The sequence below is a fragment of the Vollenhovia emeryi genome, unplaced genomic scaffold (genome assembly GCF_000949405.1).
Source record: "Vollenhovia emeryi isolate VEMERY1.0 unplaced genomic scaffold, V.emery_V1.0 DF939158.1, whole genome shotgun sequence".
Taxonomy (NCBI): Eukaryota; Metazoa; Arthropoda; class Insecta; order Hymenoptera; family Formicidae; genus Vollenhovia; species Vollenhovia emeryi.
This window is the reverse complement of record NW_011967208.1, coordinates 697075-723025: the sequence shown is the minus strand read 5'-3', so window position 1 is coordinate 723025 and position 25951 is coordinate 697075. Positions and strand designations below refer to the sequence as shown.

Genomic DNA, 25951 nt, shown 5'->3' with positions numbered 1-25951 from the left:
GCTTTCAAACTTTATGAGAATGCTTACACAACGCCGCTGCGTTTTGAACGCTTTCAGAACGTTTATAAAATACTGTGTATAACGTTTCATAAAAGTTCTACAAAGCTAAGTTCAAAAATGCTATATACAAACGTCTTCTAAACGCCGCAGCGTTGCAATTTCCGCTCTACAAATTCTCTATTGACCGTTTCTAAACTCTCAACGAACTCCTGCAAACGCTATATACAAGCACTTGTGAAACGTTTTATTTTTGCCAGGGTAAAAACAAAATGCCTATGTGTTGCGTGTTTAAATGTTCTAATATGGGTGGACACGAGTTTCCAAAAGACCCAGAGAGAAGGAAAAGATAGGTGATAACTGTAAAACGTGAAAAAACTTGCAACGCGCGCGTTGCCGCTGCAGCAGTCAATCCGACGTTAGGTCAGCATCTCGGTGCTGCCACCTGTCCTTAGTTTGTCGTTGCCGGATCCTCATTCGGCCACCGAGGCGTGTGGTAATATTTATCGCAATAACAGTATAAAGACGACAAGAGCACAGTGTAAGTCGAAAAATAGACGCGAAGATAACATCTTTATACTGTTATTGCGATAAATATTACCACATGCCTCTGTGGTCGAATTGGTGAGACGTCTAGAGGGTAGGGAAATCCAGGTTCAAACCCTGGCTGAGGTAATGCTTTTCGCAATAAATTTCCTGTATTATTAAAGATGCCAGATATGGTGAAGAAAATACTGAAGCTGTTAATTACTGTCGGCGACTTGCGGAATATTCTTCTTAATAAAAATTCCACATATAGCATAACAAATAAGGATCTCGAGCTTCACGGAAGATAAGATAGATTTTCATGCATTTCCCGCACGCGGCCCTCATTTGCCCCCGAGTATTGCGCAAGTACGCGTCGGTATGTAAATATACATCGGCAAAGTGGCTTCGCGGTAATAATCCAATCAGCATGCGTAGAGCGAACAGGCGATCGAGCAGCGGGGTATTTGCAAATTCGCATGTCGCGCGACGTCTGTGCATCTCATTCGCGGTAACGCAAATGCGCGGGCGATGGTAACGCAAGATCTCAATTTACGGAGATTGGAAAGCCGGCGTGTAGGAAGAAAGTCGCGGAAAACGGGGGGGGGTGGTGGTCGGGGGATGCGAAAGGCGTCCAAACGAAAAGCAGCTCGGGATTTAAATTGCATTTCGCTGACGTCGCCACGATGGGCCCGGGTCGCGCATCATATTTATCTAGCTCGGCGACGACGACGACGACGACGACAACGTATCTGCCAGACCGGGGGACTTAGGCAAATTCCGTGTATCGCGAATCCACAGGCCCGGTGTGACGCGCCCGGTGCGCGGGGAATCGGAGGCAGATTGGTAATTGAAATGTGGTAGTGCGGGAAGAGCGACGTGTCGCTCTCTCCTTCGTCTTGGCGGAAACGACGACGGTTCCCAAGTTCGAAGGCGGATCAACGTGCGCCGAATAGACGCCGCGACGTCTTCGCGATGTTATTCATTCGCGCCGCTGTCTCCCCGAGACGGGACGGATGGCACGACGATTGTGCGGAGGGCGGAAAATGAAAAACGATAATGCGAATGCCGTGAGGAGCGGCGGTTACGTAATAGCATTACGCGGTGCTGTACATTGAGAAAGCGGATATCGCCGTAACGAACGCATCATAAAGCTGACATAATTAGAACGTCCTCTCTAATAACCGACATAAAAAGGTTTTCTCGATATGCCCGGCTGAATCCTTTGTGAAACTTAATGAAAATTAAGTAGCAAGGGCGTTGCGTCATTGTGAAATGATATCGACGAGAAGTTATAACATCGTTTTCGTATTTATCAGACGAACGTCTAAAAATTTGACTAATTAATCAATCAAAGATGCACGTGCTTGATTATAGACTGACGTGATTTATTTCTCGATTCTCCAACGTGCACGGACTGCAATAAACGTTCAGGATCGGGTAGCAAGTTCTTTTCTATGAAATGAAATACGAAGTATGATGCGTCGCGTAAGCGCATCGAATTTACGAGACTAGCCGTCATAAGGCGAAACGATGTGCATGCGATTAAATAAAAACGATCGTACGAATAAAAAAGATCGCATTAGCAACTTCAAAGAAACGTCATATAGTCGACGAGGGACGTCCACCCCCCTCCCCCCCCACAAAGACTTACGTTGCGAAAAGCGTACAGCTGTTAGACGACAATTTCGCTCGCTCTTTTATCAACGTACATCTCGTGTGAGAAAAAAGCGTCTTATTTCTTTCGAATTGCCGTCACCCCCGCGTCCCGCTCGATTGTTCACTCGCGTTATTACAACACCGAGGGCCGTCCATTAGCGTCCCGAAGGTGGGAGGTGAGTAACGCCGAGAAAAATGGGATCAAAGATGCGCACATATCCGCATGACAATCGGCAAGAGAGACGAGCACGGGAATGCGCGGTATGTTGAAGCCAATTCTCGGTTGTTCCGAGGAACACCGCAATTCCCTACGCCATTCCTAAGTTATGATACCTGTAATACGGCTGGTATTTCATTGTTGCCGTCTACAAAACGACCGTTGCAGCGCGCGCGGGGCTAGAAATCGCGGGGGCCGCAAATACGTCCTCGGGCGAGCCACGTTCAACGATCCCCGGGTCACTCGGCTCTCGTCGGGAATCGTATCATTTATTTTAAAAGAGGGAGGAAGGAAGCGAGTTCTTTGAAACCATGCGAGCGAGAGGGATTTCTCCTTTCGGCGGACTGGTACTTTTTTTTTCTGCGCGCGGCACTTGATCTATTCGCGATTACCACGCGCGGGAGACTCCGCGATAAAACGGCGAACGAAATGGGAAATTTATATCGTAGACTCACTTGAGAGGATAGACGTAACCTTGTTTGGAATAGGCGACATTAGTAAAAAGGAAAAGAAAGGACATTTTAAAGTTTGCTACGATACCGAGCGCTTTTTGAGAACATTGAGATTTCACTGATCGTTCAGCCACTTTAGCGTCTACTGAGGAAAAATTGTGACGGGTGACAATCATTAATGGAGAACAAATAAAATTCATGAGACTCTGGCGTGAAGCCACGAATGCGAAGTAATGAAGGATACAAGAGCCAAGACGGGATGTTAGTGTCTAAATGATATTGATTTTTTAATTTATTGCGAAAGATCTGCCTCTATTAATGGAGGAAATAATCGAAATGTCGAATCGTAGCGGCAAAACAACGGAACGTAAAAGGGATGTAACCATCGTTGGAGCAAAATAGATGATATACTCGTAGAGTGAAATACAGCGCATCTGTGGGATGCTGTGTCAATGTTTACAAGTAGTAGAAACCGCCACTAAGCAGCCACCGACTTCCCGTTACCAATACCTCACGACATTTCCCCTGGCTTCGCTCCGTCATTTGCATATACTTAGGCGAACGTCGTGTTTCCTCAGCCAAGAAAATCGAACCTCCGGCTCTCCTGTCTGTTGTCTATCCGTTTTTATTTCCAGCGCTATCGTGACATCTTTATTTATTTATTTTTTCTTTGCCCGGGGACCCAAAACAGATGACGAGCTCGCGAATAAATTAGCTCGATGCGATTTCAAGGGTGGTTTAAATTATCGTACTTTTTAAGATGAAATTAATTGAACGAGAGTCACTACCGCGTACGCGAGAGATATAATATTGCAATCAATTATGACGGATGTAATGTATCCTCGATAATTTATCGCTGCTGCAACCGAGAATTTGATACCGCAAAATACCGTAGCAATTCATTACACAAGAAATAATATTAGCAATGCATTCTCGATTACGCCAGCCGAATTTCTCCCGGATTTTGGCACGATATTAGCCGCACGCATTTCTCTCTCCGGCCAGACTTTTTACCACAGCCGACGCAATACTTTTCCCCAGGCTTACGAGCACTTTATCGGCCATCGAGAAAATATTGTTTCAGCTTATTGCTAATATTCGCCTCTCATGGTCCCGCGTATAAAGTACGGCCGGGGAGCAACAGATAATTACATGTAACAGCGCGGTTAAATATATAATGTTGGTATATAAGATTACCGTGCAGTATTTGCAGGAGCGACTCGTAACGTGACAACCGCGGGATGCAACCGTCGGCGAATTTCTACAAAAGTACAGAAATATCGAATATTTCTTTACAACTGTTGTATCAGATATTTCGTCTTTTCATTTAAAGTCGCGATTATAAATTAGAGCAGAATACGAGTAATGTAATTATGTCTGTTTGGCGAAGCAACATTTTGAAGATTTGAAATCCCGGCAGCAGAGAGATTCTTTTCGTCGCACTTAATCCGCAATGGTTGTCAACCGCGGTGGAACTGTGGCCGGAGGTTCAACCGTACTTCGTAAACGCTTGGCCTCTACTCGTAAATCTGTACGTTTAACGCTTCGTGGATCTCAATGTAGTACCAACGCCACGCGTTAGGGAACGTTGCGAGGTCAATGCGGACTATAGCCGCGCCATTGTCGAGAAACATGTAACAATGCGAGCGGAATATCAATGTCCTGAAGCTCTACTCGCGCGGAAATCAACAAAGAGAAGAGAGATAGAACGGTTTATTCCAAGTATTTCCTAACTAATCATAAAATTCGAGGTAACGAGCGTTAAGTCGCGATGATGAAACCGTTACGGGGCGCGGATGAAAACGTATGCTTTGTACCTGTTTAAACCCCCAAGCGCATCAGAAAGGAACCGGCGATAAATGGAGAGCGCGGAGTCCTCGGTGAAGTCGATTAAAGTCAGAAAGTTGGTTAAAGCGCGCCGTGACAGTGTATTCCGTAGAACGTAGCCGGAGATAACATCGGAGATGGTTTGTCCGTTTCTGCAAATGAACTGACTTTACCCTTCTTATTTCAGCCGCTGCTCTTTCTCAGACCCGTTGACTTAATGTTTTTACTTCACCAGCCCGCGGAACGAATAATCCGTGCTTGCGCGCCAAGCTAATAAGACGCGCATATTTTCAGGTGCAAACGCGTAAACGTCGCGAGCCGCACGAACGACGGTGATTGCATCGATTTGAAAAAGAGAAAGAGAAATTTTAGAAAGACCGAACAATTACGCACAAATTAATCTCGGTTGTCACTTAATCGCCAGTTAGATCGAGCGCAAATGTATTTCATCAACTTACGTCAATTTATCAATTTTCTAACGACTCTAAACGCCGTACGAGCGCTTGGGAATACTGATGTGATACTTGCAGTGGGTTTTTCGTCTCGTGAAACTGTACCCCCGATCCTTTGATACAGTAGACCCAAATAGGTGCACGGTTAACCTAATACCACGACAGAACCTCATGCTAAACGGGTTCAAATTCAATTGGATTGGCCGCTAACCGAAAGCTGACCCTTTGAGGGACTTGGAATTCAAAGAAGCGATTGAGGGCGGGTCTTTTTGCGGCATAAACACTTTACGCGTTCTCGCCAAATGGAACTTCTGCTCCGCGCCTAAGTAGTCCGCGCAATCGCTTTTGACACACCCACCCGACTCTAACCACGATTATATCTGTTACCGTCGCTTATTGTTACGCTAAACTCTAGTTCCAAATGTTGTAAAGTTTCAACATTGAAAAAGCTACGTCCAGCTTACAGTCATTTTAACTGAACGATGGTAATAAGCGATAATGTCGTCTGGCGACATCATTATCTATGATTATCGCTTAATGGCGATAAATTCGTTGTACATTTTGCGCATCTCTCTGGCATAAATTCAATCTAGAATTATTATCTCAAAATATATGTTCGAGTAAATAAATAGTCCCATTACACCAGCGCGAGGAAGGAAATGTTGTCGACTGTCAAAGATTGCATCGAGGGACAACGAAAATTTCACGGGAATTGAAATGCAAATTAATGTTCCTTAAATTTCGCCGGCCAGTCAGTGTACCTGAGAATTTTTTATCCGCACCTGAGAGAAAGTCCGAATAAATGAAAGCGTAACAATAACAATGCGATAATCCAAAGGCAATCTGGGAAAATGAGAGGCATAATGACGCGACCATTGATCCGTTCGTCATCGTTTATCTTGGAATAATCTGCAATTTAACGACGAAACGACGCCCGGGAGAGCGAAAAAGAACGAAACGAAGAAGGGAAAACGGATTAAGACTCGGAACGGCACCAAATGCCGTGCAAATGGAACGAATCGTGGACGAAAAGCTCTATTGATTCTATAACGAATTAATTAGTGTCGGCACAAATGCTTCAAACTCGGTCTTGCCCTTTAACGTACCTGCTGGCCCCGGCTGTATTATTCTTAAGTCCATTGTGAACACTTTCGTGCCTCTCTCCACTCGCCGATTTCAACGTTATAATAAAATTAAGTTAAAAAAACACTTCCAGAGTGCCGGGACTTCCTTTTGTCCGTTGAATCGTTGATAAATCCAACGTTGCACTTCCGTTTGGCAAAGGCGAATATATTGCGGCCTCGGCGGCCACTTCGACTCCGTTATCTTATTTAGAGGCCGAATTTAAACCCGCCGGCAGTTCGAGGGGCGGGATCTGCGTGCCCACTTATGAAAAAAGCGCACGGAGGGATGTTTTTCACACTCGGCCAAGTGAAAAACCACGGGCTCTCGCCTCTTCCTACCTATTCTTCCACCAGCCGCCTTTAAAAGCCACGCTACGCCGGTGGCTTTTAGCGCGGCACAATCGTCGAACGGGTACGCACCAAACCGGCGAGTAGGTTTTAATGTAGCGTAATGGATGGCCGCGGTGAAATTGAACGATCCCGCAGGAAACGCGATTCCGCGAAACTCCCCGCCGGAGGGGGATCTAATTTCAGCGGTCTCACGAGACTCCCGCGGGCTTAGGAAGAATTAGTAGCGTTCAGGGGGATCGATAGCGGGGGATAGAAATGATAATAAGACGCCGACGACGCGAGTGGCCCGCCAGATTTCCTGGGGAATCGATCGTGCGCCCCTCAAAATAATTCCCAAAAATACAGCCGGTGCTGCCGAAGCGAAAATAACGTTGCTTTTCTCGCCGGAATATTAGTCAGTTTAGCTCCCGCGCGCTTTCGTGCGATAACAAAATTGTTTTGCAACTTCGCCCCGACCCGAGACGAAATAGCAGGACCTAAGACAGCAAAAGAGGTTGAATTGCAAGTACCAAATTTACTCCTACTTTAAAACTGATAGTGTCGGAAACTTCTACTTTTGCCAATTTAGCATTAAAGTGGGTCCTTTTAAATAGGAGCTAAAGTCAATTTTTAGAATTAAAGATTCAAGGGAGGGATAAAAAAATATAATGCCATCACAGTAGGTTATTGCTGGTCATGTAGGTGTACAGATCAGCTAAGTGGGGTGTAAATTAGTCTTAAAAGTGTCCGAATAGTGCGAAAACTTTGATTCGGGTAGACACGCAGAGTTCTCCTCTCTTTCTCCGAGACTGGAATAAGAGTGGAAATCCAGGTGCGTATCGAGCAATTCTATATAAATATTGTACGGCGCGAGTGCGCGTTGCACGAGAGAAAATCCGCCTCGCGACACGGCATCTCCCGCCCCGACTTTCCGCGCGTTTTTCCCGATCTTTCACGACGTCGACGACAACTTTTCTTGTGTATGGAGGTCATTAAATTCCCGATGCTGCAACTTAACGACGCTCGCGTGCAGCGAATTATTCACGAGCGCGCCAGGTACTTGGATTTTACAGGTTCGCAAGCCCCCATATTATGCAGGATTATCCTACCCCGGGAGTACCCCGAGGATCACGCCTGAAACATTCGCGGAAGCAGGGGCTCATGGGAAAACCGCGCATAGAGCTGCCTTTATGTTTTCTCCTAAGTGCTATCAGCGAATGCCGGCAATAGAACGCGAATTATGGTCGGGTGATTACATGTGTACGCGAACCCCGGTGATTGCCCTCGTGGCCAGATATCTGCGATCTTATATAGTTTACCTGACATATTTTATGTATCGCGCATCGCGGACTGCTCGTAACGTCATAAACGAAGATTGATCGAATACTCGGGATTAGAAAAAGAATAAAATCATCCTAGACACTAGACTATCGAACAAGACTATCCCTTTGCTGTTTAGTAATGTAACGCCTGACAAATCGAGACGTACAGTCTCCTATTATGAGATACGCTCGTAACATGAGATAGCGGAGTTTCTGCTAAATTAATAGGCGTCTCTGTTTGTTGCGGCATGAATTTATTGTCCTTGGAGTGAAATATGTTTAGTGGAAAATTGATTGTTAGTTCGTGTAATCGTTGCGAAAAAAGATTCGCCCTTGAATTTGGACGTTGAAAATCTTTCCTCTACTTGTCTGTTGCGTAGGCGGGGATTTCAGTAGTTCAACCGTGCGTACGGTCGGCCGTTAAAATCCCCTCGATAAAAGATATGGCCTTCATCCGATAACAATATCGGATGAATATTACATGGCGAAGTGCCGTTGAAAGTGCAGCTCCACTTCGCGATTGCAATGTACTTATTGTAATTGTTAAAATTACACGTGGGCGTTACGATTTAATAGAATTGGCGAATATTTTAAAAACACTTATAATATCTGCGGAAATGCACGGCGAAGTGCCTGCGAGAGTGCAGCACTATTTCGCAATGCAATTATTGTAATGATTTAAATTACACGTCGGCGCTATAATTTAATGCAGTTGGCGGATACTTTAGAAATATTTATACATTTTGCCCTAAATAGTAAAGAGTTGAAACTTCACATTTAATTCTCGTCAAGAGAGAGAGGGGAGAGAGAGAGAGAGAGAGAGAGAGAGAGAGAGAGAAAATCACCTCCATTTCTTTTAAATAACATAGTAACGTTACGCGTTTGAATCAATTTTTCAGATACGCCACTCTTTACATACCGGCTTTCCAAAAATGGACTCTATATTCCTAAAAGATTACCGAAATGTAAAAAACGTAATGGCACTGCAATATCCTCGATACTTTATGCATTTCTAGCGCTTCGCGGTATATTTCGAGATACAAACGCTAATACGGCAACTTCGCGGACTACAATAATTACATCGCAATCACGAGTCGCCGGTAAATTAATCAACATTGCTGTTTCTCCAGTTTTTTATTATATCGCACGTATCGCAACAAAAAAAAAGAGAAGCAAAGCGTACGATTTAAATGATTAAATTTTTAGCATTCCGCTCATTCTCCACATAGACATATTTGCATTCCACATAGCGAATATACAGGAACAATTTCAATATTAAATTTATTACACGGCGTTCGCCGCCGAGATGACGCGTTGCCCGAATTAAAATTGTATTTTTGCCCTTACGCCGCGCTGGTTTATTCAGATCGGCGCTTTTTTTCCGAGAGAATACACGGGCGCGCGCGCGCGCGCGCTATTGAATTGTTAAAACGGGATGTTATATATCAGGGGGAAACACGACGGCCATTTATATAAACAAAGCAGAACGGAACACGCGAATCAGCGGAGCGCGGAGAGAAAAGTGGACAGATCTATTCCCTAATCTTCGTTTCTCGCGACGAGCGAGACACCGGAAGAAATTTCCCACCGGCGGGTCATTGAAAAACGATCCTCACACAGGTAAACGTTTCTCGGACACATCGTATATATCACATCACCTATTTAACGCCGGTCTAACCTTAAGGATGAGTATTTTCTCTTCCGTGCGCGAACTACCAGCGAACACCGAGCGTCAGTTACATTGCATTTATGGTACAATTTCTCACTCGACAATGTAAATGTAATACAACACACGCGTTGTTACATATGTGTTGTACAGGGTTGGGAAGTAACTCGTTTACGGGTTTTTGGTAACTCTAATTTAACTTCGTTACTTTCTCTCCATCTGTAACTGTAACTTAACTCGGTTACATTTATTTGATAACTGGCAGGCAATTTAATATAGTTACGTTAATAGTTACTTTATATATTTTTTAAACCTCCGCAGATCGCACTAGGTCTTGCACTTGCACACAAACGCTTTTTTATCGACGCTTAATAATTCAAACGCAGATTTGATACTTTTATTTTCATTGCGAGAGAGTAACTGCAAAGTAACGATCCGTCACTTTGTGAGTAACTGTAACGCGTTACTTTTCGGAATTGGCACTTTGTAACTGCAACTAGCTACTCGAGGGGGAAACCGCTGACCAAAATCTTGTACGCCCACTAACGCCCAGTGAGCACTACTTCATCTTATTATCCTATTTTATCTTATCTATCTTGCTGTATCTTATTTCATCTTATTTTATCTTTACAAATGCTTTGTAACTGCAACTAGATACTCGAGGGGGAAACCGCTGACCAAAATCTTGTACGCCAATGCCCACTAATGCCCAGTGAGCACTACTTCATCTTATTATCTTATTTTATCTTATTTATCTCGCTGTACCTTATTTCATCTTATTTTATCTTTACAAATGCCGATGTAACCGACGCTCGCGGTGTTCGCCGGGAAGTGTTTGCTCCACGGCGCGACCGCGGGCCCTCGTCTCGCAGATTCAGCGCTCGAGAGAATTTAAGCGCGACTGCTCGCCGGATTAATCGCTCACACGAGTTTAAGCGCGCGAGTCCAACGAGAAGTTTCCGATAAACGACGCTAAATGACGCAAAATCGGAGAAGCGTTCTCGTCGAGGAGGGAGAAAAAAAGAAGTTTTCCTTCCCCCGCATCTATCACGATTTAGCCGATCTCTCCGCGCGTATAGGCGAACAAATCGAGTGTATCAGCTCGAGTTGCCGGGCCATTTGTCATTTCATTACAACGGGAGGGAGGGAGGGAGAAAGACGAAGGGATCGTCCACCTACGCCGCGCCGCGTCGGCGCGGAAGACGGACGAGAAGGCGCGCTCGGTCAACCAGGCTGCGCCTGGGTGATTTGTCAGGGCGTCCCATGCGTATATTATCGCGTCGTGCTCGCAGCTCGGCGCCCGGATGCGATTTACGCTCGCCCGCGAAATGCCCACACACCGGGAGTAAACGATATGCAATACTCACGTCGGCACGACGCAATGGCGGCTGCGCTGTTGATCCACGCCCGCCGGGGTCGCCGCTCCGACGCTCCGAAGTCCAGCGTCCGGTGCCGCTCCGACGTCGCCGTCACCTCGAGACTCGAGACGGCCGCGCGACGCAACACACCCGATTACTTGCCGATTACGTTCGCCCCGCAGCCGCGGAAAAGGCGAAACGACGGGGACGACGCGCGACGCGTGCCCCCCGAGCCTGGCGTCGCTGCACTGTGCGCCGGGAAGCGTCCGCCCATTAGCGGCTCACTTCAGCGCGTTCGCGCGCTTTTCGCCTCGACAGTCGCCGCCATGTTGGTTCACTTTTGGCGGGATCGCCGCTCCGACGCACTAAGGCCGGTATTCATAGTCGATTCTTATTTCAAAATCATCTTGAGTGTTGTCTTAAGAAGCTAATGCGGCTCTGCGATTGGTTAAGAACACATTAAGAGTATACTTAAGATGATCTTAAATATAAGAACGGACTATGAATACCGGCTTAAGGCCTTAGGCCGGTACCGACAGAGTCGCATACAGTTTTTGCGTTTGTAAATCTTATTGTTGGCACTTGTGTACAAAATAATACCAGACCGGATCGTGGACTGCATAGTAGAACATTTTCATATAAAAAACATTGAGGTTTGAAGTCTAATTCGTATCGCATTGTGTATTTCAATTTGAAAATTTTCAAATACATAATGCGATACGAATTAGACATCGAACCTCAATGTTTTTTATATGAAAATGTTCTACTATGCAGTCCACAATCCAGTCTGGTATTATTTTGTGCACAAATGCCAATAATAAGATTTACAAACGCAAAAACTGTATGCGACTCTGTCGGTAAGTCAAACCTGGTTAAAAACACATTAAGAGTAGGTACACTTAAGATGATCTTAAATGTAAGAACGGACTATGAATACCGGCTTAAAGCCAACGGCACACGATACTATTTTTCCTGCTGGATTGTTTACGAGAACCAATAAGGATGCAGAGTTTTAAATCAGATGACTTGAGGCTGAGTCCTGATTGGCTCTCGTAAGCAATCCAGTAGGAAAAATAGTATCGTGTGCCGTTGACTTAAGTAAAGCGAAAACTCTGCTGTTTTCGAACAGGTGACTCAAGGCTGAATCCTGATTGGTTCTCGTAAGCAATCCAGTAGGATTGATCGCTTTCCGATTGCGTGCGCCTCGCCGCGAAAAACGCGGAGCAACGCGCGACGCGCGCCCGAAACGTAACCCAAGCGCCCCAAGAAAAGCTTGACCGCCGTCAAGCTGCCGCTACAAACGCTTCGAAGTTTCCTCTCTTTTCTTTCAATAAAGACAGCAGGAGAAGAGAAACGGAAGCATTCGTAGCGACAGCTTGACTGCAGCTCCGGTGTGTTATCATTTTACCCTTGTTCAACGTCACATGTTGCTTCAAACGTTATTTGAAGCACGCCATTTGCGCGGGGAAGTGATCACTAGTACGAAAATAAGACTAAGGCAAGCTTCGCTTGTTAGAAACAAACGGAAGCAGACCCGGAAAATTAAAGAAATACAAAGAACATTGTAATAACATTTAAAAATGTAATAGAGATTCGAGAGACGAGGCTGCAGAATTTCGCGCACATTTTACGCCTCGGTTTATTGTAATCCTTATCGAGCGATAAAAATATAAATAGGAGCGTGCGTTTGCGAAAAGTAATAAATGATCGGCGAACAACACCTTCCTCGAGCGCGCATTACAAAACCGATATTGACATCCGTGCAATAGTCGAAGAGAGATACTCGCGGTATCTTTGCCTTCAGACGGCAACGTCCAAGAGGACAGACAAGCAGCGGTCGTTCGCGCGAAGATGAGATGCCCGGCTCGCGAAGATCAACCCTGACTAACCACTGCTCTTGCGATTCGGAGCAATTTATCACGGTCGAGCGACAGCTGAAAGCTTCTACGACATTACTCAGGGACTTTCTCTCTGTTTTCTCCCACTCTTTCTCGCCCCCGCCGCTTTTTTGCCCTCGCCGGACGGATTTCATTCGCAACTCCGATGTAGTAAGCCGACAAGGTGTATAGCCGCGAGATCATTACTCCGGAATTATCCGAATGCCCATAACTTCTCCTCGCTAAAACTCCGGCTCGCGGGGCCGAAATTCCGACTGGGGGAATTCCAGCGGCATTTTCGGGATTTCTCCGCTATTCGGCGGTTACCCCGCGCCCGTAGTTATCTCGCTTCGTGGCCTACCTTGCATATCAGTAGGGGATTACGCGGGTACACGGGTCTGCGTTTCGCGTCGCCTCGGTTGCACGCGGTCGTCCGGCTATCTAGGGGTATAATAATTTGAGGATGAACTGTTGCAAAGCCATTGGAAGTTGATCCGCGCTACATAAACACGCCTGCGTTATATTGAAATAGTTACCGCTGAACTATGTTAATATCTCTTATCCCCCGACTTGAGCCTGCGCTACTCTCAGTTTTCTATCGTGGCATTTAACCGCGTTAAATGACACGTCCCGCGGAGTCCCCGTGTTGCTTTGTTTGGAATGTCCAAGTGAATTATTCGCGATGGCGTAGAAAAAACCTCTTTAGAGCATTAACTTCTTCTTCGCAGGGTGAGCGTGCGGTTTTATTAAGCCATCCTTTATTCGCCGCGAGAGTAAAACCACTACCGCTCCACTTGGAGAGCCCCTCCAAGTAGTTTTTGCCTGGACGTAATTGGCAAGCCATTATCTATAACAAAGACATTACTGGATTTTCTGTCTATTCGGACAATTCGGTTAATTGAATTGGATCGACTCGAATGGGCGATGTTAAATTGGAAAGTTAATGAAATATACGAGAGAACAGGAATTAATTTACGTCAAAGGATATGACATTTTTGCGGCGTGTGTGCGTAGTGTTTGTATAGATTTAAATGTAATTTTAACTCACTTTGATAAATTGAATATTAAATACTTGGGAAATATCTTGAATATTTAGGAGCGGATGTGTCGCGAAGTAGTTCATTCGGTACGTCTAAATATATTTCTAGATAAAATTTTAACATTTTATACGTAATGCATATTTTCATCGCATAAATATAATTTTAATACAATTCTCGTTTATTACGTGCACGTATATGATTTTTGTCAGAAAGGGAAAATTGAAAATTAAGGCTAATAAAATTTCTGGCGGTAACGTTAACGTTTTTAATAGAAGCATATTTTCAGCAAACAAGCGAATATTAATAAGCGCGCGTGCTTTAATTAATATTCCTCAATCACCTGACTATTACACGACTTTAGCAGACGATTTACGATGGTGAAATAATTTGATACAATGAAATTCCATTATTAATTCTAAATTTGTTGGGAAAACCGTACGGAACCAGGCCCGAGTGAGACTGGAGAAATACGGGCCTTCTCCATGGTCTGCGCTCTGTACACTGCCCAACCTGCCGATCGCATACGGGCTTTCGCTATTGGTCTGTACAAGATTCTTTCTCACGGGCCTTCTCCATGGTCCGCGCTCTGTACCCTACCCGCCTACCGAATCTGCCGATCGCATATGGACTTTCGCTATTGGTTCGTACAAGATTCTTTCTCACGGGCCTTCTCCATGGTCCGCGCTCTGTACCTGCCGAACCTGCCGATCGCATACGGGCTCTCTCGATTGGTCCCCGCTTGACATGCAGGCCTCCCCATTGGTCCGTACAATCTCGGCTCTCTCCATGGTCCGCACTTTTGTATGAAACGAGCTCGTCTCTGAATCGCACGTTGTTGGCGTTGTTGCCTCTGTGAGTTGCGTATGTACGTGCGTGTGTCGTGAGTCGCGCAAATGGCACCATCCCGCCTGTAATAAGGACCTGATTGTGATAGCCTTATAAGGAAACAGCGTTACATGCTTACTCGGGTCCTGATAAAGCAATAGTATCAGGTCCCGACAGCTAAATCAGGCAAAGTTTCACCATAGTTCATTTCTGCAAGAAAGCAAAACTACAATTTATGACTACATCAATGTGGGTACGACAGCTACGGATATAGGCTGTTCCAAATATTACTATTTATTGGGGTTGTGCCAACCCTAATTAGACATGTAACCATATCGGTCTCTCCGTGTAAATAAAAATATCAATCTTTTATACGTTACTGATTGTGTCATAAGTGCAAGTAAATAATGTACGCACAATATTTTTGTTTCAGGCTGAAATATGGAGCGTCTTTATTGCGATTCTGCGAAAAAGCGTCAGAAACTTGCAAGCATGTACGGATGTGAGTCTCATAGAACATGTTCTGCATCGATTATCTCGTGCGGAAACTGTTGTCGCCGGTAAGTAAATATTTCAAACGAAACATTGGATCTGTTCTTTATAGATGGACTGGCTGCACTAGATCTTCTTCTAACGTAGACGGGAAAAGGTAAACTCTGAACTAGTGCAGGCAGTTGAACTATAAAGAACTAAACCAATACAATACGTTCATTATAATAAAGCCTAATCTACAATGTGTCTTCTGCGTCTAGAAACATTCTAATTTATACAAACAAATCGAAACGCTTAAAAAATTTGTCAACGATGCACGATTATACAATGTATAATATACAATTTATCCACTTGCGCAAATTTCTTAACCGTACTTATTGGCTACAAAATAGAATGTTTCTAGACGCAGAGGGCACATTGTAGATTAGGCTTAAATCGAAAGAAATTGAATTTGCAACAGCGCGACAAGAATGTGCAACAGAATTCTCGCCATAGAGATGACATTAATTATGTATCTTGCAATTAGAATCTTGCTACCTTTCTCTCGTCTAACCAGTTGTATCATTTAATTATATTAGATGATTAATATCTTAAATATCTTTTGCATACTGCGACAGATTTGTTAATCGATATGCTGGGAGTGCTGGCGAGCTACAGCATAACGGTGAAAGAATTGAAACTTTTGTTCGGCGCCATGAAATCCGTAAAAGGAAAGTGGGTAAGCAATTTTAAGATTTAATTAGTTTCTCTTAATATTGCAAATGCATTGAATCGGATAAATATCGCGAGAATATTTATTCGATAGATGTATTGAGGTGCCCTGAGATTACTAAAGCATTTACGTTTTATAGCCACGGCATTCGGCGAAACTGTTAAACGTCCTCCGCCAAATGCCGCAGCGAAATGGGCCCGACGTATTTTTCAGTTTCCCCGGTAGGAAGGGGTCGGTAAGTTCTTTTCTTGTTCGCGTCTTTATCTTAGAACAGATACTTCTTACTTTACGACATCCCAGAGGACGTCGTTCGATTCTAAACTCGATCAAAGTTCCGATAAAAGAATTTACCCCGTGTCGCGAGATGCCGCTATCCGCTTACATTTTCGAAATCAATCACGGTACGAAACTTTCCTGAACGGTATTACCGCGTGTACATTAAATCAATACGTGCTTACGTGTGGAAGTGTCCGAGTTTTTCAATTTAAATTGAAGCAATACGAATAGTTACTGTATATTTCATATATAATGCTTATCTAATGTAGTTTTTCTTACATAAAGGACAGGGAAAAAGTTTCGCGAACGAGGAGACTTTATAGCGTTTAATAAGTAGCACTAAAGTTAACGTTTTTCGTCATCCAAGTACTAATTTCTTCTTCTAATTGTATCAGAAATGACACTTGACGTAGTTTGTATAATCTTGACGAAGTTTCCAAACTAAAGTTATAAGCCGTTCTACTTATTATAAGACGTACTGTGCTCATTAATGCATCGAGCAACAATGTATAGCGATCATCTTTTTTCTTTATTCTCGCTTTATATCCGAACCAATTGTATACTGGAAAAAACCACGCGCATACAGAATTGCAGTTGAATGCAAACTAATATCAATAATAAGCGTACCGTTGTAATTCTGGCTTTTCACTTTATATGTAGTAACATTACGACGCTCCGAAATAGCATGTGCATAATTAATTTAATTATTTATGCAGTTTGGAGTTTGTCGGAGTTTTTCGAAAAGCTCGTTGGAGAGTAAAAGCCTATTACATAAAGCGTGACAAATATTGTATATTCGTTAATGCAGATAGGATAAAATAATATTTGCGATATACAGTTAGAGAGACTCGAAACTAAAATTGAAGTCGAAATTACGTGCTGCGTGCGTACAATTTCCATTATACATCACTAACGCTGGTAATATCTACTTTACTTACGCGTTGAATATCAAGGGAGCGTAGGAAGGGATAATACAACAGAACACGATGAAGAATTGAAGTCCAATTAAAAATCGCCAATATTAAATTCAATATCCGCGCGATCGGGTTAAATTATGTGGAATAGCTTGACGAGAATATTTTCACCTCCTTTGGTTTCCTCTGCAGGCGATTGTTTTGCCGCCGCTTGCAAAGTGGCCGCACGAGAATGGATTTACCTTTACCACATGGTTCCGCCTAGATCCCATCAACTCTGTTAATATCGAACGAGAAAAACCGTACCTCTACTGGTAAGTGCTCTCACATCAAGCACCCTCGCGAAAGTACTCTCGCCAGGTGAAGCGGCGGCCTTAAAGAATCACCTATGTTTCTCAACTACGAAGAAAGCACTCAAACATTCCAATTGAACTCATTAAATGTGATTTCGTTTGGTGGCGTACATTTGGCGCAGGGACGATTACATTTTTATGTCTCGCATTTCACCCTAAATTTACCCGCGCAGAAATAATTGTATATAAATAATGTTTTAATCGTATCATCTTCGCTGCGTCTTTCGAATTGTATTTTCTTATCTCAAAATAACCGTACGGAGCATTGCAAGGGGAGATACGAGCAAAGTAGTTGAACGATAGAAAATAACATTGCTCTTTCGTTTTAGCTTTAAAACAAGCAAGGGAGTGGGATACTCTGCGCATTTCGTAGGCAACTGCTTAGTCCTGACTTCTATGAAAATAAAGGGCAAGGGCTTCCAACATTGTGTCAAATACGAATTTCAGCCACGAAAGGTATGCTATTGAATATATTTTTAGAGAGTGTATAGGAAACACGCTGTACGTTGAAAAAAATCTGTATTTTACAGTGGTATATGATCGCGGTAGTGTATATATACAATAGGTGGACAAAAAGTGAAATTAAATGTCTGGTCAATGGCCAGTTGGCGTCGAGTACGGAAATGACATGGCACGTTTCGACGAATGACGTGAGTGTCCGCACAAACATTTTTTTCTTTTTAATATCAATATCAAAATCGTCTCTCGTTAATGAGGATTTGAGGGGAAATAAATGGTAACGTCGTTTTACAGCCATTTGACAAATGTTACATTGGAGCAACCCCCGAACTGGACGAAGAGCGCGTGTTTTGTGGACAAATGAGTGCGATATATTTATTCAGCGAAGCACTAACGACGCATCAGATATGCGCGATACATAGACTGGGGCCGGGATATAAGGTACGCTGTAATCTCTCTCTGTCTCTGCTATACGTGTATATATCTTGAGTTTAAACACGGGTATTTTTCCACTTTTTACTCGAACGAATACTTATCGTCGCTATTTCGATCCGTGCGCAGAGCCAGTTTCGTTTCGACAACGAGTGCTACCTGAATCTGCCCGACAATCATAAAAGGGTGAGTGAGCAGGATCTCTCTACGAGCATGGTGGACCAAAGTATGCAAATTGTAAGCATTTTGATTTTATTTTCCCGTTAACATATGATTTGTACTTTGTTAATTATTCTGTTACTGCGTTCGAGCTCATCTGAGGTAATTACCCAATTACGATCACCGATCTCTCTTCGCGGCTGCTGCGACCGATAAGTTTGTCGATTCGTTTGATACCATTTATTTTGGAAAAATCGATTTACCGACGACTATCGATCTTACGTCACATCTGTTATATCAATAATCTATGTATTTTTGTGTGCATCTTATTTCTTCTATTATTTTTCTCTTCTTTACTGGATGCTTATCTTTCTTAATCGACGAATGTCGCAGATCGAACTAAGTAATATGCAAAGTACTTATTTTTGTAAGCATCGCTTTACATATATGTCGTATAATTTATTGATACGGTTTAATTTGACGCTAATAGGTACCCTATTTGGTAGTAAGTAGCAGTATAATTTAGGGAGTAGCGTTGAATTATTGATTATTGCTTTCGAGTATGTGTTTTCTGTGTATTTATATTATGTAGTTAGTACCCAGAAGATGTATACCCTGGGTGAGATTGAATAATGGTAGTGCATTTACCTTGATGTCATAGTAATATATTGTAAATTATTCACAATAAATATTGAAAGTCTCCCGCGCGGCTGGCCAACAATTTTATTAATTTATTATTTTATATGTAATATTTCAGGTACTTTATGACGGAAAATTGTCGAATGCAATTGTGTTCATGTACAATCCAGTAGCGACAGATTCGCAGCTTTGTCTACAGAGCGCACCGAAAGGCAACGTCTCTTATTTTGTACATACTCCGCATGCCCTCATGTTACAGGTATAGTTTATTGTTGCTACTCAACAGAGATAGACTCAATACTAGATACGTAGAATTACCTGCGCTTTTTATTTACTTGTAAACGATATACGTAGAATAAAGTCGCGGCGTAACGCATAAGACAAAACTATGAAATAGGTAAGAAACTTTTATTGTTGGCTTTCAGGATGTCAAGGCGGTCATAACACACTCCATTCACAGCACGTTAAACTCGATAGGTGGTATCCAAGTACTGTTCCCATTATTCTCACAGCTGGACATGCCTTACGACTGCATTGCGCCGAACGACATTAAGCGAGATCCCACATTATGGTAAAAGCTTATTCATAGTTACCACTTTTTTTTTCCTACAAAGCCACGTGCTTAAGTAGAGAGCATCAGCGAGAAACATCGACGTCATTTTTCTTTTTCAGTTCGAAACTGCTCGGGTTTATCTGCGACTTGGTAGAGAGTTCTCAAACCGTTCAACAACATATGGTACAAAACAGAGGATTTCTGGTGATAAGTTTTATGCTACAGAAAGCAAGTCGAGATCATCTTACGACGGAAGTTCTTGCATCTTTCTTGGAGCTCACGAAGCATTTAGTGACCTGTCTTAGCGCAAACAGCGATTTATTACTTAAACAGGTACCGATCTGCTAACAAATTATTATTTACTAACTTTCTATTAGACGTAGTAATATGACAAATATATCGTTAATATATAGATATTTATATGCAGTTGAGATAATTGCATTTTTCATTGCACTCGTTCGGCTTAATTTAACGGCTTAAAAGAATACATTAAATCTTTTTACTTATAACTTTGGTACGTGATATTTTATGCAATTTGCAATTATCTTAGCTGACGATAATATAAGACACTTACATATTAGATTTAGAAGAGTTGGAGTGTAAAAATTAAAAACCCTGTAATATTAAAATTAGGTAAAATAATTTCCACAATAGATTAAAAATGACTGATAGAAAAAGTGAAGTTATCAACTATTGTAGATGAAACGAATTTAGTCACATAGTAACATTTATTTTAGTTAAATACTAACGAAAGAGTATTATTTGCTCATTGGTTGTTGATTAAGTTCCTGGAGAATCGCTAACTCTTCGTTCGTGCATACCTAGCTACATGTATCTTCTCATCTTCAGATGATTTCATTTGCCTGCACACGCATGGATTATGTTCAATTTGGTTCAATTTCGTTAAAATGTCAATATCCATGCATCCCATTCCTTCAATTTGCGTTATCATCTCTGCTATGTAATGTAATAGCTTCCACGCTTTAATCGCAATTGCTCCTGTCAAAATGTTTGCAAATACCCTGTACGTGTGTATTAATGTATATGTTTAATATTCATTTTCCTACCTTTGAGATTTCGTTAAAGGCTTTTCAACAAGTCTATTGTGAGCATGTCTACTCATCTTCTTCGATCATTATTGTGTTATCCGGACTTCGGATCGCATGCAATCTACCGACTTTTGAGCTTCCTGATTTGATACAAGTGGCTACGCAAAGTATTTTGTTCGTAATGTCGCTTTCACGTCAAAAATTTATAATTCTTATTTTGTGACGCTGAGAATCTTCGTCTGCTATATCATAAGGAGTTGTGTTTTTCTGTCTTTAAATATGCACTGCCATCAAAATCCTGTTACACGGCATATTATTTTCGATTACGCACAGGTTTTCCAGAGGCATAATTCTATTACTTAAATACTAATCATACATTTAATACATGTTCGATTTGTTTGCAGTTTAATATGAATAATGTAATATTAATACACGCTATTAATACAAAATCAATGCATTTCTTGTGGCTAAACACATCTTGTATAAAACGAAATAATTGCAATATTATTAATTGTGTCAAATCAATAGCCTTTTACAATTTTCAGAATATACATATATTTATATGCATTTGCACATTCTAAATTTATGTTTTTGATATTATTCCTCGGGTTTTTTCCCAATCAGTATAAATGCACGAACATTCATTTGCACTTGTTTCGTAGTTATCTAAATTATCACGCAATTATTGTTGTTTGCAACAGCAGTACTCTCTGCACTTTATCAAACCTCACTTCAATCGTACGTTTAATAATTCGTGTTTCATATTTGTGCATTGTTTTTTTTCCATATAGAAAGTTTTTTTTGTTATATTTAAAATATCATATCCAATAATCTCGTTAATTATTGCGTATGTTTTTTTACATCGTACCCACAAGTATCAATTGTTAAAATTGAAAAATACAATAAATCGGAATAAACAAAGTAAACAAATTTCAATATATTTAAATGACAAACGGACTCTAGATAACTACATCGTGCAAATTACGTTAATACAAATCAAGATAATAATATATAGCTCAGAAAGATATAAAAGTCGGCTAGATTGGTGTGTCCGAAGAACAGGCAGATCCATGGTGATGTAGTTGTTTTATTTTTCATTCCTAACATGGCAGCTACTGGATCACGTTCTTTTTAATCCCGCTCTGTGGATATACACGCCGGCGCCAGTACAAACACGGCTTTATTCGTACTTGGCCACAGAATTTCTTAGCGACACGCAAATTTATTCCAATGTGAGACGCGTATCGACGGTCCTGCAAACCGTACACACACTGAAATACTATTACTGGGTAGCTAATCCTCGCTCCAAAAGCGGAATAACACCAAAAGGACTCGGTACGTTCAGCCAGTTAACATTAGCAATGCAAATTCATCTGAAACGTACCAAATGTAACGCCTTATACGTAAATTTATTTTCTCCCAGATGGACCGCGACCGCAACAGAAGGACATTCTAGCAATTCGTTCTTACATTTTGTTATTTTTAAAACAATTGATAATGATCGGCAACGGCGTGAAGGACGATGAATTACAGAGCATACTTAATTATCTCACGACGATACACGAGGTAATATTAAATAACGATATAAAAGTGATCAATGCGTGTCCTTCAAATTCTGCGACCACTTTTAGGATGAAAATTTGCACGATGTCTTACAAATGCTGATATCTTTGATGTCGGAGCACCCGTCGTCGATGGTACCCGCATTTGATGCGAAACAAGGAGTACGGACGATTTTCAAGCTTTTGGCAGCTGAAAGCCAATTGATACGTCTGCAAGCGTTAAAACTGCTTGGATTCTTCCTTAGCCGCAGTACACATAAGTGAGTGATTCTTCGCGAGTAAGGATAATTCGTACGATTAAAAAATATCTTTTAATGATTATAATGCCGCTTAATGCCCGCAGACGAAAATACGACGTCATGAGCCCGCATAATCTGTACACGTTATTGGCCGAAAGGCTCTTATTGAACGAGGAGACACTCTCATTGCCGACATACAATGTTTTATACGAGGTATCGAGCTTTTATTTCTAAAGTAATATTTGTGGATGAAATTATTACTCCATATTTATAATTTCAGATCATGACTGAGCACATCAGTCAACAAATATTGTATGCCAGACACCCCGAACCTGAATCTCATTACCGTTTAGAAAATCCGAGTAAGCTGAGAATTTATAGTGAATTTACAGAATTGACGGCGAGACCCAACTACGCTTTCCACGTACTAAACCAATATCCCTTTCAGTGATCCTGAAGGTAGTCGCGACGTTAATTCGACAATCAAAGCAAACGGAGCAGCTGTTGGAGGTGAAAAAGCTATTCCTCTCGGACATGACGCTACTCTGCAATAATAATCGGGAGAATCGGCGAACCGTCCTGCAAATGTCTGTGTGGCAGGAGTGGCTTATCGCCATGGCTTACATCCATCCGAAGAACACCGAGGAACAGAAGATATCCGACATGGTGTATTCCTTATTTCGCATGCTTCTTCATCACGCTATCAAGCACGAATACGGTGGCTGGCGTGTCTGGGTTGACACACTGGCTATCGTGCACTCTAAGGTGAGCTCGCGAGGTACCGTCGACTCGAGACAACGCTTAACGCTCTTATTGACCTGCCCAGGTGTCGTACGAGGAATTCAAACTTCAATTTGCCCAAATGTACGAGCATTACGAACGACAGAGATCCGACAACATTACGGATCCTGAGCTGAGGCAGCAGAGGCCGATCAGCACGATTTCCGGATGGGATCAGCAGCATTCCGGCAATAACGGGTACAATAGACCAGTGTGGGGGAATCAGCAAAATCACGAGATCCAACATATGGAGAGAAATTACAAGGTGCTTTCAGAAATAGAATTTTATTCTGATAACTGTGTTATTCTTTGTACTTAACAATTTTTTACTTACGAATCTCAATATTTTTTGTCAATTTACGATAATTCATTCATGATTTCGAACAGTTTAACATATTTACCTCAATAACATGTTGTATTGTGACACAGGAATTTGATTCATCCGAGGCAAACGATCGATTGGAAGAATCCTGCAGCTGCGATCTTAATTCAATAGACAACACTGAGAGCGACGGTAGTCCGGCTATCGTGAAATCGCGCAGCGAGACCTTGGACACACTGCAATCGTGCGAGGTGGTGTCGTTGGACTCCAGATTAAGCGACAAACCGGAAACACCGACTACCGCGCGCGAGATACACACGGAGACGCCGACGATTCTCGAAGAAGCAAACAGTGAAGCTGTCTCGTTGCCGACAACGCAAGAGACTAGCGAGGTGATATCAATCGAGAGCTCCAGCGACTTTTACAGCGAGGTGCACAAGATCGAGAGTTCTAGTCCCGATTCAATGATAGTTCAGGAGTTGAAGAAGGAGGAAGATACGGTTGTTGAGAAACAGTCAGTTGCCGTTACCGAAGCCTCTTCAACGGAACAGATTAAAGAAGAAGGCACGGAAGCGACGGCTGTCGAAGCCACAGACTCGAAGGAAGCTGTGACAGATACAAATATCCCCGACACAGTTTCCACAGCGGACAAGGTTGAAACCTCACCGGTCGCGGATGAGGAAGCGAAGGCAAAGTCCACCGAGGAGAATAACGTTGCGACCGCCGACAGTAACACACCGACCAACACCGAAGATTCCGACAAGACTGCAACAGCAATCGAAAATGCGGCCGACCCTGTTACTCCAAAGGGCGCTGCCGACGCCGACGCCGACGCCGACGCCAACGCCGACGCCAACGCCGACGCCAATGCCGACGCCGACGCCGACGCCGGCGCCGATGCCGACGCCGACGCCGTCACTGAAAAAGACACCGTGCCAATTGTCCCTTCTGACGAAACGCGGGAACCGCTGACGGTCAAAGTGATTGAGAAGCTCCAGTTGGAGAGCGATCGCGAGATAATTGATAGCGATACGTCGGAGGCGTACTTGACGCCAACTGAGAATCAAGAAATCTCGAGCGAGATAAAAAGCAGAACGTCCGAGGGCGAGAAAATCGACGACGACACCGTCGATAAGAAGGACATTTCCGAAGACAGGGACATTACCGCTGAGACTGGCGAGAACGACGCAGGGAAAACTGTAAAAAATCCTAATTGCTCAACTAGCATAGTAGAAAGCGGTGAGGCTTGCACGGAGAAGGCGGTAGATCTAGGGAGCGAGAAGGTGGAGCCCGTAATAGTGAATAGTGCGTTAGGTAGTGACGACCGCGCCGTGGATTCTTTAACGGAGGACAAAAGTGCTGTTATTAATGATAACGAAGACGCGAAGGTAAACGAGAAACACTCAAGGGAGCCGTCCACTATTTCTACTAGCGTAAGTGATAATAAGTCAGACGTTCCGGCGACGACTGGCGAGGTAGAAGTTACAGATAGTGTTTGTAGTAATAGCGATGTTCAAAGTTCTGTAGATAATGTGACGCAAGTGCCAAATCCTAAGCAGCAAATCCCAACAATATCTACGGTCTGTGATGCAACTAAAAGTTTATCCGACGGTGTGCCTCAAATCGTTAGTTCTAATGTGGTTGCCAGGGACAATGCGTTATTGAATGACTTAACTCCAGATCACGTAGACACCCACCGCAGATCCAGCCTGCCGAACGTCTCTTCGGAAACGGTTGCGGACGATAACGGTCACGAGTCACCCTCCTTGCCTGTGCCCTTACGAAAGACATCGTCACCCCAGAAACGACCAAGGAGTGCCTCTACGTCCACGCAGGTGGATCCTAATCATTTCGGTAAGAAAGTGGGAAATAATTTTATGCACGTTTATTTTATTAACAAAGCTACCACTGTATTTCTATGTATTCTTTTCACCGCAGAAGCCAAAAGATCGAAGCAAGGAAATCCCTCCACGCGGCCAATGTTCAGTCCAGGCCCCACACGACCTCCATTCAGAATACCAGAATTTAAATGGTCATACATACATCAACGGCTGCTGTCGGACGTGCTATTCTCTTTGGAAACGGATATTCAAGTGTGGAGAAGGTAGGATATGCGGTGCTGCACACACATGTATGTTGGCGATAATTTCGTCGAAATATTCTACAATAATTTCTCTATTACAGTCATTCAACGAAGTCTGTACTGGATTTCGTAAACAGCAGCGAAAACGCCATTTTCGTGGTGAACACTGTCCATCTAATTTCACAGTTAGCCGACAATCTCATAATAGCTTGCGGCGGTTTGTTGCCCTTATTAGCATCGGCTACTTCGCCAAATG

The 25951-nt window shown here is 43.0% G+C and overlaps 1 protein-coding gene across 6 annotated transcripts in view; it reads left to right on the top strand.

Annotated features, from left to right (window-relative positions):
* LOC105564914 (neurobeachin) overlaps window positions 1-25951 on the top strand; it is a 210193-nt gene that overhangs the window by 91983 nt on the left and 92259 nt on the right. For 3 of the 6 annotated variants that reach the window (XM_012017685.1, XM_012017684.1, XM_012017689.1), the window contains exons 3-23: window positions 15105-15231; window positions 15781-15881; window positions 16015-16110; window positions 17258-17379; window positions 17748-17874; window positions 17949-18068; window positions 18172-18318; window positions 18439-18546; window positions 19226-19366; window positions 19533-19678; window positions 19780-19993; window positions 21792-22044; window positions 22133-22275; window positions 22341-22531; window positions 22615-22723; window positions 22791-22872; window positions 22959-23275; window positions 23337-23555; window positions 23720-25466; window positions 25551-25716; window positions 25797-25950. In XM_012017685.1, coding sequence (XP_011873075.1) covers window positions 15105-15231; window positions 15781-15881; window positions 16015-16110; window positions 17258-17379; window positions 17748-17874; window positions 17949-18068; window positions 18172-18318; window positions 18439-18546; window positions 19226-19366; window positions 19533-19678; window positions 19780-19993; window positions 21792-22044; window positions 22133-22275; window positions 22341-22531; window positions 22615-22723; window positions 22791-22872; window positions 22959-23275; window positions 23337-23555; window positions 23720-25466; window positions 25551-25716; window positions 25797-25950 — 4830 coding nt within the window. The remainder of the gene's footprint in view (window positions 1-15104; window positions 15232-15780; window positions 15882-16014; window positions 16111-17257; window positions 17380-17747; window positions 17875-17948; window positions 18069-18171; window positions 18319-18438; window positions 18547-19225; window positions 19367-19532; window positions 19679-19779; window positions 19994-21791; window positions 22045-22132; window positions 22276-22340; window positions 22532-22614; window positions 22724-22790; window positions 22873-22958; window positions 23276-23336; window positions 23556-23719; window positions 25467-25550; window positions 25717-25796; window position 25951) is intronic. The other 3 variants (XM_012017688.1, XM_012017687.1, XM_012017686.1) reach the window with 3 other exon arrangements.